At 29.9% G+C, this 22,416-nt stretch overlaps 1 protein-coding gene across 1 annotated transcript in view; it reads right to left on the bottom strand.

Moving 5' to 3' along the window:
* Positions 1 to 3,195: 3,195 nt before the first annotated feature.
* Positions 3,196 to 22,416, bottom strand: part of LOC111612507 (fibrillin-1-like) — a 150,121-nt gene continuing 130,900 nt past the window's right edge. Inside the window, exons 17-25 of the mRNA XM_023353737.1 lie at positions 14,950 to 15,002; positions 8,429 to 8,592; positions 8,187 to 8,357; positions 7,983 to 8,114; positions 7,823 to 7,898; positions 7,596 to 7,651; positions 7,417 to 7,504; positions 7,264 to 7,348; positions 3,196 to 3,368 (exon numbers count right to left, since the gene is read on the bottom strand). Coding sequence (XP_023209505.1) covers positions 3,315 to 3,368; positions 7,264 to 7,348; positions 7,417 to 7,504; positions 7,596 to 7,651; positions 7,823 to 7,898; positions 7,983 to 8,114; positions 8,187 to 8,357; positions 8,429 to 8,592; positions 14,950 to 15,002 — 879 coding nt within the window. The 3' untranslated portion in view covers positions 3,196 to 3,314. The remainder of the gene's footprint in view (positions 3,369 to 7,263; positions 7,349 to 7,416; positions 7,505 to 7,595; positions 7,652 to 7,822; positions 7,899 to 7,982; positions 8,115 to 8,186; positions 8,358 to 8,428; positions 8,593 to 14,949; positions 15,003 to 22,416) is intronic.

Here is a 22,416-nt window from a genome sequence, read left to right as displayed (position 1 = left end):
ATTAATGATGAACAGTCGTCGATGTATTTGCATAAAGGGTTTTCAATAGGAACAGAATGTTTTACAGATTTTTCAGTGGAAAAGGTAAAAGGAGCAATTAACCACTTAAAATCTGGTACTCCACCTGGAATTGATTATATTAGAACAGAATATTTAAAGCCTTTTGCTGAAGGATTTCTTCTTCTGAAAAATTCTTACAATATTGGAAGATTTTAATTCTATTAGAAAAATTTCTTGTTTGCGTGAAAACCTGTCCGGTTTTCACGCAGACAGTCCGGGAATTGACTCGCTGTCCAGGTGAACTATTAATTTTGTCCGGGAATTTTGTAGAAATCGTGAAATTACGATGAAACAAAGTTCTTGCAAATATTTTTACAAATTTACACTATTTTAACAACGAAAGAACTCACACTCACTGAAACCTGAAACACATCTGCAATTCTACCATGATAATGATAATCTGATTACGTCAACGTGAGGCGCGCAACATGTCGACCTTTTTTTTCCTGCGTGTACGATCGTACACGTCTACAAGCTAAGTTATCTGTACCTGTTTTTTCTTAATTTAGGTTACTTACGTTACTCCTACGTAAGTCCCTAGTCTCTAACTGTAACTGATTTAGAACGAGCATGAACGTTATTCTTCGCATTGTAAAATGACATTGCACATGCGTCAGGAATTTCTGTTCGAAGAAACCTGACCTGCTGTCCGGGTCAGCGATTGGGAAAAGGTGGCAACACTTGTGGGAAGCATGGATTTAATCTTCATTCTCTAATTTCGGTCTTTCACAGTAACATATATATTGTACAGTACTGTGCATCCGTTTGTAATGTGTTTTAAATATTGTGTGTTGTACTGCTTTAATATAATGTCTAATAGAATTGTTAATTGAACTCTTGTTATGCAAACATATAGGCTACATAAAACACATACCGGGTTTTCTTTTCTTTCAAACCAACTACATAGCCTCATAGCCTTATGGTATGTTTTCTGTATTTTTCATGTAACCATAAATAACTTATATTATGTTACTGTGATACCGAAATTATTCTATGCGGTACTGGGGATAAACTTTCTATTTTCATTAGATAAGAATTGAATTAAATTGAATTGAAAATTGTCTGTATATGGGCAATTACTTATTATGGTAAAATAGAAATAGTTTTTGCTCTATATTAGGGGTAATAAAACATTTTTCACAGCGGACGAAATAACTGAGAGAATGACGAGCGCGGGCCACATAACTATTTTGTTCAATACAGCACACTGAATACAGAAAAAAAAAGACAATCAACACATTTATTTACAAACACAGAAACACGATCGCTGTAGCAAGCTCGTAATCGCTTTTGTTAGAAAATTCATTGCAGGTACTTACACAAAAAGCGCTCTGATATCCAAAGTAGCAAAGAGTGGCCAAATTTTTTATTTCGCTGATTTTCCTCATAATTATATTAGTGTAAGATGCAAAAATCAGATTGGACCACTTCTGGCATTTATACTTAAACTTATTTTAATCTTTTATACATAGTAAGTTCATATACAAACTATGATATTTCCTTATAAGTAATTACTCTATCTCATTTGTGACACAGTGCGGCAGCGGGCCGGATTAACTGACTTAGCGGGCCGTAGTTTGATGACCTCTGCTGTATATCTTCGAAAACTTTTTGTGTTATATGAGTCTGGAGTTTGACGTTTCTAGAATATCGGAAATTGTAATAAAAATAATAATTTCAATTTGGATTAGACTTGAAATTAATTAATAAAAGTTATGTTAAATTAGCGTATAAAAACTCTATAAATTAGTTTAAAAAATGGACAATTATACATACAATTGGACTTTGGCGTTGATTTGTTTCAATCGACATTGTTTTTCCTTATTATGGCTGTCTCAAGATCCTAAACTGATTGAAAGTTATCAATAGTTAACTTTAAAAATGTGCTGTGAACCATGCATNTTAGCAAATTTATTGCAGGTACTTACACAAAAAGCGCTCTGATATCCAAAGTAGCAACAAGTGGCCAAATTTTTTATTTCGCTGATTTTCCTAATAATTATATTAGTGTCAGATGCAAAAATCAGATTGGACCACTTCTGGCATTTATACTTACACTTATTTTAATTTTTTATACATAGTAAGTTCATATACAAACTATGATATTTCCTTATCAGTAATTACTCTATCTGATTTGTGACACAGTGCGGCAGCGAGCCGGATTAACTGACTTAGCGGGCCGTAGTTTGGCGACCTCTGCTGTATATCTTCGAAAAGTTTTTATGTTATATGAGTTTGGAGTTTGACGTTTCTAGAATGTCGGAAATTGTAATAAAAATAATAATTTTAATTTGAATTAGACTTGAAATTAAATAATAAAAGTTATGTTAAATTAGCGTATAAAAACTCTATAAATTAGTTTAAAAATGGACAATTATACATACAATTGGACTTTGGCGTTGATTTCTTTCGATCGACATTATTTTTCCTTTTTATGGCTGTCTCAAGATTTTAACCTGATTGAAAGTTATCAGTCGTTAACTTTGAAAATGTGCTGTGAACCATGCATACAATAAATTGATCTTTGTTCAAAAATGCATACATTAAGATTGGTCTGTTCAAAAATGCATACAATAGGATTGGTCCTTGTTCAATACGTATTTTCAATTACATCGTAATATTAAAACTAGTATTAACTTCTATTTGTGAAAAATTATCTGTATATAGACATAAATTATTCAATAAGACTATTAGTCCTACAACTGAGATATAATAAAAATATATTCTGACTCTAATAGTGGTCTAAGAATAGATTCTGAAAGAATTTGTAAAATTTGAATTTGAAAAAGTGCATGTTTCCAAGTGTATAAAACTTGAGAAAATATACTTTGAATTGTGTGAAATTTAAAGCAAGCAGGAAAAAACATTTGACCAGATTTAAGTCTTAGAAAGATACAATTAATTTATCGAATTTTTCAAAAATTGGTTGTTATTGTGTATTTTATTATGTACTGTATTATCTTGTACTAAGCTATTATATTAATTTGTTAAATTGAACTAATTTTTGTTTTATGTTATACTTTTACCCCCTTTTAATAAGCTAAGGTTCATACAATAAACAATTTAATAATAAATATTTTACAAAAAATATTTAATATTACGAAAAATATTTATTTATATTTTCAGAATATTTTACATTCTGCAACATCTTACAAATAAAAATATTATTAAAAATATTCATTTCACTTGGTAATAGATATCATCAAATCAATTTGCTGAAGATAATTTACAAAATATTATCACATTGTGATATATCACATTGCTGGGTTATCATATCCCTGTTTTCTTCCTTTATGTATGTTTTCATACTAAATAAAAAATATAGAATTTAATATTATATTCATCCCATATTCAACAACACAGTTAAAAACAATTAGGAAATATTGTCATATCAGATTTATCGAATTAGTTTTGTTTTTTATTAGTAACATTATTATTTTATTATTTTACCACAGCATTGTTATTATTATCGGTATTATTATCACTATTATTATTCAAGAAGTTTAAAACGAGATTAAAACTTGTGACGACATTCCCGGTTTAGCGAAAAAAAGCCTCTGTAGATTTGTTGACTCAGCTATCGTCATTCTCGTATATGAAACTTCCAAACACTTATAAGCTAAACCCTAAATTTTCAGAAGCCCAATTTTTGGAAACTCTTGAAAAGTAGATCCTGTTACTTGGACAAGGAGCTGCTTGTGCTCACCAAAGTTCCGTTCGAATTGAAGACCCGAACATCTGGTCTTCTCCTTGTAAGCAATAGTTTAACCCCCGTATTCACCAACACCAGTTAGAGTTAGAGTTAAAAGTAAATCAATGAGCGTTCACGTGCTCAAAGTAAAGCAAACGGTCTTTGGTTAACTCGAGATTTAACCCTAACTCTAACTCGAGTTGGTAAATACGAAGGTCCAGACGTCAAACTGATTTTTGCTCTCCACTGATAAGGCTACCAGCACTATAAACTGATAAGGCTACCAGCACCTGCATTAGTAAGTAAAACTGGTGGCGATAAATAATTTGAAGTGACGAAAAAAAATTAAAAACTGGCGAAATGGTGGCGTTAATTTTAAAATTTCCAGAGCGAACCCTGAATTGCAAACATTGTAGCATTGAAAACAAAAAATTGTAATTATAAAATTAAACCGTTTGATTTAAAAATTGGTGGCGATAAATAATTTGAAGTGACGAAAAAAAATTAAAAACTGGCGAAATGGTGGCGTTAATTTTAAAATTTCCAGAGCGAACCCTGAATAATTAGCATTGAAAACAAAAAATTGTAATTATAAAATTAAACCGTTTGATTTAAAAATTGGTGGCGATAAATAATTTGAAGTGACGAAAAAAAATTAAAAACTGGCGAAATGGTGGCGTTAAATTTAAAATTTCCAGAGCGAACCCTGAATAATTAGCATTGAAAACAAAAAATTGTAATTATAAAATTAAACCGTTTGATTTAAAAATTGGTGGCGATAAATAATTTGAAGTGACGAAAAAAAATTAAAAACTGGCGAAATGGTGGCGTTAAATTTAAAATTTCCAGAGCGAACCCTGAATAATTAGCATTGAAAACAAAAAATTGTAATTATAAAATTAAACCGTTTGATTTAAAAATTGGTGGCGATAAATAATTTGAAGTGACGAAAAAAAATTAAAAACTGGCGAAATGGTGGCGTTAAATTTAAAATTTCCAGAGCGAACCCTGAATAATTAGCATTGAAAACAAAAAATTGTAATTATAAAATTAAACCGTTTGATTTAAAAATTGGTGGCGATAAATAATTTGAAGTGACGAAAAAAAATTAAAAACTGGCGAAATGGTGGCGTTAAATTTAAAATTTCCAGAGCGAACCCTGAATAATTAGCATTGAAAACAAAAAATTGTAATTATAAAATTAAACCGTTTGATTTAAAAATTGGTGGCGATAAATAATTTGAAGTGACGAAAAAAAATTAAAAACTGGCGAAATGGTGGCGTTAATTTTAAAATTTCCAGAGCGAACCCTGAATAATTAGCATTGAAAACAAAAAATTGTAATTATAAAATTAAACCGTTTGATTTAAAAATTGGTGGCGATAAATAATTTGAAGTGACGAAAAAAAATTAAAAACTGGCGAAATGGTGGCGTTAATTTTAAAATTTCCAGAGCGAACCCTGAATAATTAGCATTGAAAACAAAAAATTGTAATTATAAAATTAAACCGTTTGATTTAAAAATAATAAGCAACAATTCTTAAACTAAAAAAAATTATTGGGAGAATATCTCTGTTTATAACGAGCAATTCAAACTCTTATTTTTCAAAAGTGAAAGTAACAATGATTTTAAAATTAATTATATCTTATCATAAACTGTTATTAGAAAACAGCTATACTATACAATTTTCTTGTGAAATAAGGTCAACATGATACGATAAATAAATTAAAGAACGAAAAGATAAGTTTGTTTACAGTTATTAAAACTAAACTTTAGAATTCAAAATCACATTTACACTGAATTCTAAAATAAATTTTTAAAATTCCAATCATTCATACTTTGTAAATGTTAGCAATGTAAAACTACGGTATATTTTATAATTCACGTGCCATAGAAGATATAATAGCTGTTGTCTGTGTTTGTGTGTGTGAATTCCTTATAACTCCTGCAAATTTTTGTCCATTCCAGATAAAATTTTGGTTAGGTTCCAGTTATGTTCTGACGGAAGGTATAAACTATTTATTTTGCGAAAACATTAGCTATAGAATAAACGTTTTATCGATTTCGGATCGGTGATGAAACTGTTGTCAGTGACCTCAGTGACCACGTAACATTCAAGCTCTACGAGGGAATTTCCCTTAAGTTACATTTTTAAATGTTTTGGCAAATAGCGTACTTTAAACGTCATCAAATTTAAACTTTAAAAATGATAGCTGTGTCAGGTCATTTCTTTAAAAAAATCTATTTTTAGTGACCACGTGATGTTCTATTATTCAATCAAAAGTAACGACTTAACGAGCCCGTTATTTATGACGTGTTATCGCACATCTAACTAACGTTCCGGTACATACAATTCATCTTTGTTTTATCAACGTAGAATTAAAAAGACTCACTATTTTTTCAAAAGAAATTGCCTAGGGGAAAGTGTAACAATAAGTTTGGTCAACGCTATGCTGCTTTATCGGGTTCAAGAAACCGAAACAATATTAATTAAGCTAACTATTACTAAAGGAAGAAAGCAAGGAAACCATCTAAATTGTTCAATCTCTACTTTCTCATAAATAGTATTCCGTTATGCTTAACAGGAAATTTCTAGTATTAATAGAAGTTAATAGACAAAGCATCAGACGCAAGTGTATAGTGTAGTGATTATATGATGTATCATTTCGGCTCTGTAAAACAGATATTAAATGTACAAAATTCATAAGTCATGAATCATTTTCAACTAATTAAGGCCTAACTACATAGTTTTTTAAGTAACCGGTAGTATAGTTTTTTAAGTAACCGGTATATTACGAGAATCTTACTTGTCTGTTTTTAATAATCTATATGTAGACAACAGCAAGAACATGCGACATTACAGCTTTTTTATTATTATGTTTAGTTTCATCTAAATAAATTAAACATAACAATAATTAAAAAGTAGAAATGTTCCGTGTATTAAATAGAACAAGTTCAATCCTTACAACATGCCTAGTTGTGAGTAACAGAACTATGCAGTTGGGCCACATTTTGTGCATTTAATTTCCGTTTCATAATATCACAGACCCAAAATGATGCATTATATAACCACTACACTATACATTTACTCCTGATGCTTTGCCCATAATCTCCTAATGCTTCCCCGCATAATATTTTATGGCACGTGACTTACAAAAAACCCTGTATAAAAATAAGAAATCACTATTCAGATCATTCTATTTCGATGCTCGAAAGTAATCAGTTTTGAAAATTAGTGGCTAATTACTAGTAAATAGTTATATTCACATTTTTTCATTTTAGATTAGAGTGAAGTCTACCAAACGCTGCATTTTCATAGGTAATACTATTAAGTGTAGATACAATAACTGTGATAATCAAGTAAAATTACTACTGCAAATAATTATTCTAGCAGTCATAATTTTTCTGACTTTCAGTTTCGCATAAAATAAAACTATAAATACTGCGGCGGTACTTATCTGATAATGCAATATCTCTAATTGTTTATAGTATTACGTAAATGTTTCCTTACAACAGGCCTGCTGTCACCAAATCTTCTTTCGTAATTGTCCATTTGCGTGTCAAAACCCTCAGCACTTTTAGACTTTTTTCTTAGTCTAAAAATTAATTTCAAATTAAAATGTTTACTAATTTACTAGTAATTTAAATAACTTACAGTACTTACTTTCTTTCAAGTACGAAAATAATAATGATAGCAATAAGCAAAATACCACCCAAGACAGCTCCTGTGATAATCGTATTAACTTTTCCTTCTGTAAAGACAATAGTTAACTCGTTTACACAAAAAAAAATTATTTTCTACTTTTGTACATGCTAAAAATCGCTATATTAAATTATACCTACTTTTCAACGTCTTATCTTCTTCATCGCAATTTAATCCAGTAAATCCACTGTCACATCTATTAAAATTTAATAGGGATAATGTAACTATGTTCAAATATATAGTAAATGCTTATAAAATAGTAAAACTTCGAATAGGTAGAATAAAACTAATGTTGAAACTATCAGTTAATAAAAGATATAAATCCTTTTGAAACGTTGCTTTAAATTTTATGTCCATTTGTACTTACTGGCATTTATATTGTTGTCGATTTTGTAAACGGCTACATTTCCCATTTTTGCATGGTTTTTCTAGTTCACAAATATCTATATATGATAAAATTTACAAATAACATTAATTTCATTTCAATCCATATAAATTATTTGTTAAATAATTAAATCTCATAATACCTCCGCATTCGAATTCATTTTTATTCTTGTTTGGTACATATCCATCTCTACAGGAACATGTAAAATTTCCAACAGTATTAATGCAGTTCGAATTACTCCCACAAATATTTGCATTAAGGCATTCATCAATATCTGTAAAAATTTAATTATTACGTTCTATGTATTTTTAAAATTGGACAGCAAACAGATAAATAAAAGTTTTACCTTCACAATACTGGTACTCAGTACCGGGTTTGTAAAATGTCTGTATTGCCTTAAAGCCTTTATTACATAAACAATCATAGCCTGGATGCTTGCTTGTACAATTATTCGCTACTCCTGGGCAAAAGCTTTCTCTTATTCGATCGTCGCAATTATCAAATTCGACTATTTCCGCTAAAATTGAAAATTCCATTATGAAATAAGTAATATTAAGCTTATTGATGAAATATTAATTAAAATTATACCAGTTTGTAGATCATTTATTGAAAGGATCAAATTAGGATGAAGAAGACAATAGTTAGCATTTTCAGCTGGATAACACGAGTCGCCTTTATTTATTCTTTCGTAACCTTTAAATTCTTCTTTAAATATCATTATTACATCACATGCAACATCATTATCCTTCGGACTATAAAGTAAAATAAAAATTTTAAAAATAAAAAGTAGAGGAAATAATAATATTAAAATAGTAACATATATCGGGTAATTCTAAATATATATGAAAAATTTCAATTCTCTTTAAGGCTGAAATTATTCGAAGAATCAGCCGTAAAAGTGCACATGAACATGTGTTCAAAACGGCAGTTTTAAAGTTACAGAATCTTTACTGTGTAGTCCCATTGAAAATGTTGACTAATTAAGAAATCGCATTGCCTGCATCCTGTGAAACAATACTTCACGCCCTTGTATTTGTCAACATGCGCGCCAATTAACGCGGCAAAGGATAGGCTCCCGTGTTACAGTTGAAGGTGGTCACTTTCAACAGTTATTACAATAATGTCAAACATATGTTCATAAGCACTTCTGTGATTAAAATTATTCGAATAATCAGCCCCTGAAAATTTTTCGCATATACCGGTATTTATAATCACCCTGCATCTTGTTTCAAAAACGAAATCTACTAATTATTACAACTTCCTAACGGAAGAAATAGAATCGTCACTTTCATAAAATATAATAATAATAATAATAATAATATTCATAAATACGTCTAAAATATCATACTAGTTTACTTCCATCTCCTAAATACCTTTCTGAATTTCTTAGTTCATATTTAGCTGTGCTACCACAAATATTTTCGCATTCATTTTGGTTCGTAATTAATTAATTAATTTTGCGGTCCAATGCCAACGGATATTGGAACTGTGAAAGAATTTCATTTACTTGTAATATATATTTTAAATCTAATTTCCAATATCAACAGTTAAATGATTTCTAACTGAATTTCCTTCGATTCCCGTCCATTTTACGTTCGAAATTGAAATTGTGCTTTTCATTTGTTGACACAATTTCAACGGTTAACAAATTTAAATTGGAAAATTAATCTTTCCGAAAATTACTTGCTGTGATTGTCTAGGGGAAAAAAATTAGTTGACTAACGGTTAACTTANTTTGATTGCGTTTTAATAGGGTACGTCAACAGAATGTACACTAAGAAAAAATTTTTCGAAAAATTTTCCCCCACTGGGGAAGTGTTATACATTTATAATAGATACATTTTGAGCCACAACAAGGCGTGGCGGGGTCTGCTAGTTCTAAATATATATGAAAAATTTCAATTCTCTTTAAGGCTGAAATTATTCGAAGAATCAGCCGTAAAAGTGCACATGAACATGTGTTCAAAACGGCAGTTTTAAAGTTACAGAATCTTTACTGTGTAGTCCCATTGAAAATGTTGACTAATTAAGAAATCGCATTGCCTGCATCCTGTGAAACAATACTTCACGCCCTTGTATTTGTCAACATGCGCGCCAATTAACGCGGCAAAGGATAGGCTCCCGTGTTACAGTTGGCGGTGGTCACTTTCAACAGTTATTACAATAATGTCAAACATATGTTCATAAGCACTTCTGTGATTAAAATTATTCGAATAATCAGCCCCTGAAAATTTTTCGCATATACCGGTATTTATAATCACCCTGCATCTTGTTTCAAAAACGAAATCTACTAATTATTACAACTTCCTAACGGAAGAAATAGAATCGTCACTTTCATAAAATATAATAATAATAATAATAATAATATTCTAAAATACGTCTAAAATATCATACTAGTTTACTTCCATCTCCTAAATACCTTTCTGAATTTCTTAGTTCATATTTAGCTGTGCTACCACAAATATTTTCGCATTCATTTTGGTTCGTAATTAATTAATTAATTTTGCGGTCCAATGCCAACGGATATTGGAACTGTGAAAGAATTTCATTTACTTGTAATATATATTTTAAATCTAATTTCCAATATCAACAGTTAAATGATTTCTAACTGAATTTCCTTCGATTCCCGTCCATTTTACGTTCGAAATTGAAATTGTGCTTTTCATTTGTTGACACAATTTCAACGGTTAACAAATTTAAATTGGAAAATTAATCTTTCCGAAAATTACTTGCTGTGATTGTCTAGGGGAAAAAAATTAGTTGACTAACGGTTAACTTAAAAACAGTTTAGATAGGCTATTTCCATTTGTTAGCTCTAATTTTCAAGGAAGTTTTGAACATTTCATCACATTGTAAATGCAGTACTATGTATTTATATTTTTTGCATATCATATTGGTCCTAATATTAGTACAAGTATCCCTCGCTCAAATAATAATAAGACTAAATAATCATAATTATTTTAAAATTAAAAAATATATAAGAACATAGTTAGTCCCAATGATTATGAATCGGAAGTACTCATGAACAATATATAAAAGAGAATGTGTTTCCTATGCACATAGATAAAATAAAAAATAGAACAACATCCCTTAGTGATCAAGAAACAGAAATAAATGAAATAATAAAAGCATTTTAAATAAATGGTTACAATAAAAAAAAACAAAAAAAGATGGTTATCCAACATAGATCAAAATAAAATAAATGTTACCAATACTCCCAACCAATCCCAATTTATAAAAATAAAATATTAGAAAGTTNAAAAAAAAAAAAAAAAAATTAAAAATATCAAATAACGATAATACAGACGAACACTCTAGGCATATTAATTTTAAATAAAAACAAAATAATTTGAACATTTGGAAAGAGAAAAATGTCTATAAATTTAACTGTAATTATGATAATGCATATATGTATGTAGTAGGGAATTCAAAATTAAAATAAAAGAACACATTGCTGCAATAAAGTATAATAAGGAATCCCCCGCAGTTGCATAACAATTTCGAAATTGATAAAGATTTCGTCAATATAATTAAAAACAAAAATTGGTTTTAAAAAACTTTATAAACATGTAGAAATTATAAAGTTAAAAGAAACAAACAAAAAATAAATTACTAATAATAAAGGTTTGCAATTACTGTACAAGTACTGTACTTCATAATCTATTTTAAACACTAAAGGGGGACATACAACTGAATGTAAAAACAAAGAAAGGGAGTGGAAATGTAAAATGTACTTTGGAGTGGCTGTAGTCTCCATATGAACCATAGAAAGAAAGAAAAAAATGTACTTCAGAACTCGAGATGGTTGAAAGTGAAAAATGTGGTTCTAGTGGTGTTGACTCTGTAGTTGTCTGGTTAAAAAGTTAACGGTTTTTCAAAAATGGATAAGGTAATCATCATCAAAATGTGTAAGTGAAATTCTTATCTATGTGTATATATTCATGTGTCTAAAAGATGCACAATTACTTACAATGTATAGCCTAACTTTATGAGCTTATGAGGGACAAGAATGTCCAAAATGTACTCCCCACTTAATATAAACGAATAAACGTTGATGATTTTCTAATTGGGCTATATTTCCTATTCTGTGTATAAATAATAAGTCTAGTATTTACAACCGATATTGATGGCCGTTAATAAAACTAATAGACAACTACCGGACATGAAGCAAATTCAAGAAATAATTGCTCGTCGTTAATTAATTATTAATTGGAAATAAATTATCGATTGCTTTAATAAACATATTTTTCTTGGTAACAAAAAAGGATCGTATGCTTTGCTAACTTCTGGAACGTAACCTTGTTTTACATTAGTCGTATAGCACGCATAATACGACACTTTTTCGGAACGTAACTGACGTGTTACTCGATGAATACCTTTATATATAGGCCCATATTTAACGTTTATCTTGCATTTTGACGCATACGCTAGAATAAAATAAATCTAATTAGAACAAGAAACTTGTCTGTTTTCAACTGATAATTGGTATCAGTTGATAATTATGAGTTATTTCTTAAGAATTATCACAATGATTGGAGAAACAGTATTTGAAAAATGGAGATTATATTGAGAGCTTTATTCGGACATAAAGAAATTCAGATATAGTTAGGTATTTGTTACTTATGGTTTAAAATGGAGGAGGATTTACTGGATAAATTTAAAAAAAGATTGTGAAAGTATGGGAATGTCAGGTGTGGGTTGATCCAATGTACAGGTACAACTAGACGATAAAGACAAATGAATCTCGAAGTATGCCCTCAATATAATACAGTAGAGCGTCGTTTATCCGAAAGCTGGTTATCCGAAACGTCTGTTATCCGAAAGCATTCCAGTCGGCAAATTTAAATTTTCGCTAGTGGCGCTGCAATCTTCGGCTATTTCTTGGGTTACTGAAATATTTTACGTTTTTGATACTAAATTAACATCTGAAGTATAATTTTTTATTGTTTTTATATTTTTCAATATATCTATTTTGTTTGTACAAAATAAAAAAATAATTTTTAACGATACAATAGTCTTCGTTAGGCTTAACATAGACGAAAATTCAACGCGAAGCGACACGCAACAGAGAAAAATTTTAACATGGGATACATTAATATATTTTTTCGTACATGATTCGTTATCCGAAAAATAAGTTATCCGAACCACCCCAGTCCCCAATTGATTCGGACAAACGACGCTCTACTGTAGTTGGTCTCAGTTTTAACTCGTTAGCGAAAAGATGCAGGATATTAAATAAAGCAATGAAAAAGAAAATGTAAATAATGTAATAAGACATTAAAGAACTAATGAAAAGGCAAAAGTGTACTACAAATGAATCTAGGTCAAGAACGGTGCCAACAGTAGCAATTATTCACTCTCTTCAAAGCAACCAGAAACTCCTTTTAAACTTGATTAATCTTGGACGATGAGAGTTACAATCCTTTCGTGACTCCTCATTAATTTTTCCCCGAATTTCTTGCAAAATTGGCATGCGAACAGTCAATAGTAATTTAGACAGATTCTGAATTGTTTAAAAATCTTTAACAGGATTCATGAAATCATTGTCAGTTACTGGTACAGTACCTTGATATTGTTTGTCATTATAGCCATATAAGAAAATGAATTAATATAAGTTATATTGGTCTATAAATTATATCGTTTCAATAAAATGAAAGGCTACAATATTAGCATATTATTGAACTCAATTAAATTGAAGTTTTATTAAATTAGAACAATAAGTAATAGGTAATAAGACTGACAAGTAATAAGGTTCAAAATAGAAATAAAAAGCAGTGAGGAAGCATTATATCAAAATTTCAAATAACAGATAAACTAACTAACACGTAAGAGAATCAGGCTCGAAGTAATGACTAAAGCATTAGTTCTGACAGAAATCACAAATGCAAAGACTGGTTTTACACTCAGCTCATTCCAGATCATCCTTTCTTCATAGAACGTTTTGAAACTGAACAATGCTGATGTTCGAAATGATTTTTTTTCCATCCAATAAAATACTTTGTTTAAAACCATGAATTTGACCATTTGTTTGTAGCTAGTTTAAAAAAAAGTACAGGGAACTGGCTGAACGACTATTTATCTTATCTGCTTAAATTTTCATTCATTCTAAAATTTTTCCATATTAATATACAAGGTACTTCAGAAATGTTTGACCAAATTTCAAATGCTTGGAGAAAAAACGCAAATAAAAAGACGAGGGCTTTTTTTGACCGTGATGTTTAATTTACGAGCATAAAAAATGAAGTGACGTCAATTTTGTTTTATAATAACTGTATAACTATGTAATGTGTAATGTTTCATTACTTAAATACACTAACCACAATTTTTTCGTATTAAAAAGCTGATCATTTAATCAATTTATTTTAAGTTAATTTAATTTAATAAATATGCCAGCCTGTACTCAGAGTCTCCATTAGACGATGACACTTTTAATGGTCATTTTCGATAGAGGAAGAGTTGAAATCGCAAGAACACCAGAAATAGAGAAGTTATTGCTAAAATTGGTAAGGATTCTACAACGAGTACTAGACAAATAGCTGGAACAACGAATACGCTTTACATTTGTATTAGTAGCGGTAGCTACTAATACAAATGTAAAGCGTATTCTTCGTGAATACTAATTGTATCGACACGGTTTAGAGTGATTGCAGGCACTTGTGCCACGAATACAATTTTGTCAAATGTTTAATGAAGGAGAATTAATAATTCACGTTTTCTCACGATCGTGTTTTTCACAGATAAAGTGATATTATTGATACATTACATAGTTATACTTCAAAAATGAAATTGACGTTACTGTACATTGATGGTTAATAATTGCTAATTAAATTTAATCAAAAACTGATCCTTGAATTTTTCATTCAGGTTTCTAAAAGCCTGCGACAATTGTACAAACGTTTCTTCAACACTCTGTATTCATTTTTACACCAGATCTATTAAATTTTATGTAAAAGTGGCTTTAGTAGCTATCAAAGTAAAAGTTCAGACGACAGATTCGTTTTCGTATGAAAGCGCCGAAAATTTGATTTAAAATTTTTCCTACTTTGAAAGAAAATATCATTTAAATCTATTATAGGCTATATAATACATAAAATTGAAATAAGACTGACTTGCACTTGATGACTTGAACTGTTTCAAAACTGGCTCCGTATAAAATTTTCATCTGTAAAAGAGAAAATAAATGTAGTATTAATGCATTTTAATAAGAGAGAGTATTTGCTTGACTAACACTTTAGGATTGGAGTTGTCATTACCGCCACTTTTTCCTCGCGTTAAAATAAAATAATACTCAGTTATTATTACAAGTAGGTTCTTGCTCTCTTATTAGTAATTATACAGTTATTTTTAAAATTTTATCATTTATAGAGCTTATCACACATTGAGCTATTTAGCATTTATCATGTTAGTCTATAATTATAAGATATATACAGGACATTTTTTAGGTCTGTAGTAAAATGCATTTCGGTCAAAACATTTTCGACAATCTTCAGTTACAATTTTCAATGTACATTTATTTTCTGAAAGATTGTATAAGAAGACTCCTACAACAGTATGACATCTATTTGTTTAAAACCAATTATTTACCATTACGTAACCAAACTTAAACATATCATATGAACAGACAATTAGCTGTCGACTATATATTAATTAGCCAATATAGACAATTAGCCACTATATATTAAATATCTTGATTTCACATTTCCTTTTTTATACGTATTATTTCACTTTTATATGTATAGTATTATAGGTCCATTACATAATAACATAACATTTATACTTTCATACATACAGTAGTTAGTGAATATTTATTCACAGTCTCATTAATTCCATAATTAAAATGCCACAACTTTTCGTGCTTATGTGAATTTTGTTCCTTGAGTATGTTTTTCGTATGTGGTTTATCTTTCATAGCCTATATCGTAACTATTTAAGGCATTTCCCCTAAAATTAATAGAAATTGTTTAGATATATAAAATTATATTCAATAAAATTTTTTAAAACAAATTTACCTACTGTATTACCCTAAGGTTGTAATTCATTTGCAATATGTTTCTAATCATGTCAAATCACAAATATATAGCCTATATTTCTATGTTATGATTCCATCAATAGTAATAGCGTTTACTCCTAAAATTTGTGATTACTTATTAAACACTTAAATATAATTTATGTATCTATTGATAAATAATTCCAATTACTTTTAAGGAAAAATACCTTAAAGTGTAACGATATATGTAAGATAAACTACATACGAAAAAAAAGCAAGGAACAAAATAGATATAAGTACGGAAAGTTGTGGTATTTTAATGATGGAATCAATTAGCCTGTGAATTACTAATTATTGTATTGTGGGGGTCAGGGGGCCGTCAGAAATTAGATTATGCAAGTTTAGGTTAGGGTCTTGCCACCAGGTGTATTCTGTCAGACACATCTCCGATTTATATAAAAAAACAAATACTGTAGTTAAGGCGCAAGGGTAAAAGTCACCCCGAAGTCCGGGAATAAGCCTCTCAAATGGGTGAATGCAGAGTCAAGTACAAATAACAAGAGCTTATTATCAAAAAACAAAGTTCTGAACAAGATTATAAAATCCGATTTAGGAAGTTGGCCTACTTCTATCTATAAAACGACGGGGTTCCTAACGGGGGTATCCGAACTGCGCGACACACAACATACCAGGAAAAAAAGTTGTCTTCTCATCTGTCTTTACTTTCTCTTTCTGTTCTCTACTTCTTTTTGACTTTTTTTCTCCTTTGCTTGGTCCTTTACTAGGTCGGTTGGCTCTTGCCCTGTCAATCCCCTATACAGCCAGTCAGTCTCTTAATCATGTCTCACTCTCTTAATTTCGTCACTTTTTTCTATTTTATTCTTTGTTTTTAACCAATCATGATTTAGTTCCTGAGGAAGGCAAAGCAATTTGTAAATTATATGATTATTCATCTAGTTGTCCTCCTCCTCTCTTGTCAATATAGTTGTCTCTCCTGTCTTGTCAATGAAGAATGATGTTCGTCCATGTTAGGGATTGTATACCGGTTTACCGATTTACCGGTTAACCGATAAATTGCCAAAAAAACATTCGGTAAACTTACCGGTAAATTTTTGAAATTTACCGGTAATTTTCATTTACCGAATTACCGGTAAATTTCAAAAATAATTCGGTAATTCGGTAAATGAAAAATTTATACTAGAAATTTTTATGTAAAAAATATTGTGTTTATAGATATTTAAAAGGGCTAAAGGGACATTGAAAAAAAACAGATAAGTGTAAGCAACAATATACCTAATTATTAATTTTATGTGAGATATTTTTTGTTTAATTTTAATTTAAACTTTCTTGGGTTTGAGAGGCACTGTAAATTGTACAGAAAGCTCTAGTTAGCATATGTGATTTGTGCTCTGCCGTTTTTTGAGATTTTTAAAGGTTTAAAATCTTTACAATCAACGTTTTTCTTAAAGATTAAGTAAATATCTTTTTTTAATATTTAAAAATAATAATACGTAAATATTTCACGTACTCTTTAAATTAATAGCAATTTTGAATACACCACATTATGACAGGACATTAAAGCAATATTATTGCAAAATAACATTAAAATTTGTACCTTAAATAAATTTTTTACTTCTAACAACTGTTTAAAATAATTAAATACAAATATTTATTACAAGATTCTAACATTATGCCTTACGATTGTGCAAAATATGTATTATTCTAACCTTATTTTCGTGGGGAATCCCCATTACTCTCACGAAAAGAACTTTCTTTAATTTTAGATTGTAGAACCCGGTGGAATAGCTTACTAAACATGCTGGAAAGATTTTTATTACTTAAAGATGATGTCCGAAAAAGTCTAGAAACTTAACCTAACCCGGATTATTTTGTACAAAAATTAGATCAAAATTAGGAGATAAGACTTTAAATAATTTAAGTTTCTTGAGAAGTTATTTTTTAAAAAATGGTAATCAGTAAAATGGTATTAGGTACTATATATTATTTTTGTTTTATTTTTATTTTTCTGTATTATTTTATTTATGTTTCTAAAAGTTATTATTATAGTTTGTTTATAATAACACTTTAATTTTAATATTTTTTTATATTCTATACCTTTGAAATAGAAAATGTGAAATAAAAATCAAAATTACTTATATTTTTTAATCACCTTAATTTTATTTTTCAGGAAAAAAATTTACCGGTAATTTACCGGTAAACCGGTATTTTAATTTTCATTTACCGAATTACCGGTAAATGAAAAAGTCGGTAAATTTACAATCCCTAGTCCATGTGATACTGTCGGTCATATAACGCCACCGAAAAAGGGGAAAACCACGTGCATCACCCTCATCTTTTCCTTTGCATACTGTGAGATTTATAACATTTAATTGATAAATTTTTTATTCTAATTTATTTCTCTAGATTATTTTAAATCGATATTACTGAAAACTTGGAAGGAGGCCCCTAAAATCGGAAAAATAAGCGAAATTCCTTTACGACATTGGTTGATAGATAAACAATCTCGGTGTCACGTTTACTTACGCATCTTCGAGATGTAAGTCCTAAGAGCATCCTGTCTGATAGCTAACAGTTGTTCTATATACAACCAGACAGAACAAATATATATACAGTAGAGCGTCGATTTTCCGAAAGTCAAATATCCGAAACGTCAATCNTCCTTATCTAAATCGGATTTATTATTCTTTTTTTCATACGTAAAATACTTATTTATTATTTAAGAAAATATTTTACCAGAGGATTATTCATTTTATATGATGATCTCAGCATGAGCATCATAAACTGGTAATAGTTTGTGGGTGGGTTCGTTAATAACGGTCGCTCTGCAACGGGAGTGCGCTGCCGTTTGTAGGCATTTAGGAACGACGGTGAAAGAAAGATGGCAGCGCCCTCACTATCGATAGTATCAGGTGGAGGAAGCTATAATTCTAAAATGAGCTTTTAGAGGCAAAAGAAGGGTCCCAATTTTAACATTTCACTATTAAATGGATTATTTGTTGAAAGAGCATTCAAAGTAGCCACGAAAGCAATTAGAATGCTCGCACGGAGTTACGCGGAGGTGTAATAAAAGGTGTGTTCTTTTATATTTTATGTTGAACGAGGGTTTTACCCAATTTCCGAACCGTGTTACAGTGAACCCGTGCTATAAAAGCACCGTGTTATACGGGAGATGTTCCCAATTCTCGAACCGTGTTAGAGTGAATCCGTGCTATAGAAATGCCGTGTTATACGGGGGTTACCTGTATGTGCTTGTGTTATAGGTGTGGGTTATAAAAGAAAAAACATCGGGCCACATCAGAACAGAAGCTTCGAGATCTGGCAACACTGAAACAGAAGTTTCGAGAAGGTAGAAAAGAAAGGACCACGTGTTAACTACAGAAATCAAAAGGCAGGAAAAAAAACTTTACATATACATAGGCTATATATGTATAAAGGAGAAATATAATAACAAGAAAAAAATTTTAGGGGAAAATGGTGGGCCTCACAGTATATATAAAAATATGTGTTATATTATTATGTAAAAATGAATTAACATGTATGTTACTGCGAATGAACGATATCTGGCGAATGTCAACATTCTCCGGTGAATATCAGCATTTACACAGTCGTTTCGTGTGTGTACGAAATATTTGCTAATTTGATAATAAATAAATATCATTATTTCTCACATCGGCAAATGTCGACATTCAGCATGCACTGATGGTGAATGTTGAATAAAAATATTTTTATTACGTTAAGACAAAAATGCAACTCTTTGATATGTGAAAATAGGAGAAAGCTTAAGTAACAGCACATTTAAATAAACTGTTGAACATAAAACGAACAGTACATTCTTAATCATTAAAGAAAATAATACATTAATAAACTTACACATAAATTATGTGATTAACGTTATACAATCTTATTTATTGCAACAACATAAACTGTTATGGCACTTTGAATTGAACAAGAGTCCCTCGCTTTTACAACTGCATTTATTCGTGGAACACTTCTTTTTGCAATGACAGAGTGTAAAGCCTTGCCCTCCACTTTTCGAATTAGCTGCAGCTGCTTCTCTCAGCAATATTTCTTGAGAAGAAATCTCATCTACGGAAAGTAACTTTTCTTTACAAATTAAGAACTGATTACGTGATTACGAACTGATCTGTTAATGGTGTCTTTTATTCGGATATCGCCGACGCCTTACCGACGACCCCTCTCATCCTTCGCCACTCAACCTAACAAACCGATCCCCACCTCACGGGATCAAAAGACCTTGTTTTACCTTTGACTACGCACAAAGGATTTGGCGACAGACTCTCTCCTCTCTGTCTACATCGGTTTCTCAGGTGTCGTTTCGACCTCCACCAAAGCTTATCTGTGCTTGTCGACATACACCGGCGATTGTTCGAATGTTTAATAATAGGCCTATAACCAAATATTCGGATTTTCACCGACGTGTTTTGTATGTGTCGACATTCACCGGAAAATATCGACATTCTCTAATTTCGGTCTTTCACAGTAACATATACATGTATAAAAAAGAAAATGTAGAAGCAAAATATTAAATGCATGGTGGCTGTCGACAAATAATTGTCTGTTGGTATGATATATTTAACTTTTGTTATGTAGTGCAGTATAACTGTGTTTTAAACAGGTGGATGTCATGCTGTTGTATGAGTCTTGTTATACAACCTTTGTTATAAAATGTGTAAAGTAAACCAAAAATTCTAACTGAAGACGACCGAAATGCATATTAGTACTGGTCTAAAGGATGTACTGGTGCAGAGCATATCTCATAATTATAAATTAATATAATAACTCGTAAATATAACATAGTAGAATTAAAATTTTTAAATAATGGTCAGTATTGAACATATTACTGAACTAATATTTAGAATGAATATTGAATATTTTAGTAAATACAGTTCAGTAATGTCTAATATTTTTTATACTTCATTAAAATAAGTAAGGATTATATTTTCTGGAATGCTGTTATTCTAACGTTTCTATTTTTTACTATACAAAAATACAATTCAGCATATGTTCATAAATTTATTATGCATTAATCAAGTACTTATGTAATTTAAAATATATATTTCTAAATTTAAGAAAAATGATAACATAGAACAAAATTACAATAATTCGCGCATCGTATTTACAGCTTGTTTATTAGAAAATTAATATCTTACGTAACTATTTGAACAAACACATTATATAAAATTTTAGTAATACTTTTTCTAAAGTATAAAAACAAACTAAAAAACTATTTCCGATATATTAGCTAACTTCAAATCAGAATTATAAAATTTTAATTATTTTAAAAAAACAATGCGTTTTTTAAAAAAAGACTTTTCTACAGAGAAAAGCTACTTTGATCCAATTTTTCCTAAAAGTCTCAGGTAATAAAGAATTGAATGAATATTAATATCTCTGGCTAAGATGGATGTAATTAAATTAAATTAAATTATGAAAAATATGCAAATTTTTACGAAACAAACGTTGTTGCACCTACAATAATTTGGCTGAATGTTAGAGAATCTTTGAGCAATATTAGTGAAGGAACTTTAAGGCATAAAATAAACCTCGAAACCTTTTATTGTGACGATGCTTGTTTTCTTGATTAATAGATCAAGAAAACTAGCATCGTCACAGAAAAGCATTCACAAGGAAAGCATCGTCACATTCTTCAATCAAAACTTCCCGTCGTAGTCTGTGTAATGTGCACTTCATTTACATACTGATTTTTACTATCAAATTTGGTTCTAGTATTTTATGCCACAATTTTCAAACTCTTCTTTTATTTAGATGATTACGCTGAGCTTTATTTTTCAACTTGCTTCTACAATTTTTTTATATTGGATTTCAACTATTTGTTAGTCATCAATAACTTTTTAACAGTATAGTTTTGTTGATAATTTTATATTCACGTAACATTAATGTAATAGCTTGCAGTAAGTGGTTATATGACTAATAAGATGTAACAACGAGGGTTGTTACAACTATAAAAACGCACTCGAGAGAAGCTTCTACTGATTGCTTCTATTTTGCCAAGCAAAAATTTCATCGTTTTCTTTTGAGAAAGTTTTTGGTTTTACATTCTCGTCTTGTTGTGTATAAAACACGAGAACGTATTAAAATAGTTTCCGATTTAAACCTCTCAGTTATTTTTGCAAACCTTTACCTGACACCTGTAAACCCCCAAAAATTAAAAAAAGTTTAAAATTCTGTTGATACGTATGTATTTGTGTATGTATTTGTGCATTGACGCTATTAAATCTTGGTAGTTAAAAGTCGAGATGGAGATAGAGGGGAAGTCAAAAATCATATTTGGAGTGAAATCGAAGTTAATGACGAATTTACTCATTATTAAAATTTACTTTTTATAAAACTCATCTCTACCGCAAAATTAAACTTTTTAGTATTTTACAATAATTCATAATATAAAAATCTATATATATAGGCCTATATATATAAAAATGGACATGTATGTCCCTATATTTCACTTTTTCGCCAAAACTACACATCGCACGTGAATGGTGTTTGTATGTGGTGGTAGCCCCAAGTCTCCATTCGTGCATAGGGGTGG

Source organism: Centruroides sculpturatus, unplaced genomic scaffold, assembly GCF_000671375.1.
Source record: "Centruroides sculpturatus isolate CEXI.00-Female unplaced genomic scaffold, Cexi_2.0 scaffold981, whole genome shotgun sequence".
In the NCBI taxonomy this organism is placed as follows: domain Eukaryota; kingdom Metazoa; phylum Arthropoda; class Arachnida; order Scorpiones; family Buthidae; genus Centruroides; species Centruroides sculpturatus.
This window is presented reverse-complemented; position numbering and strand designations above follow the sequence as displayed.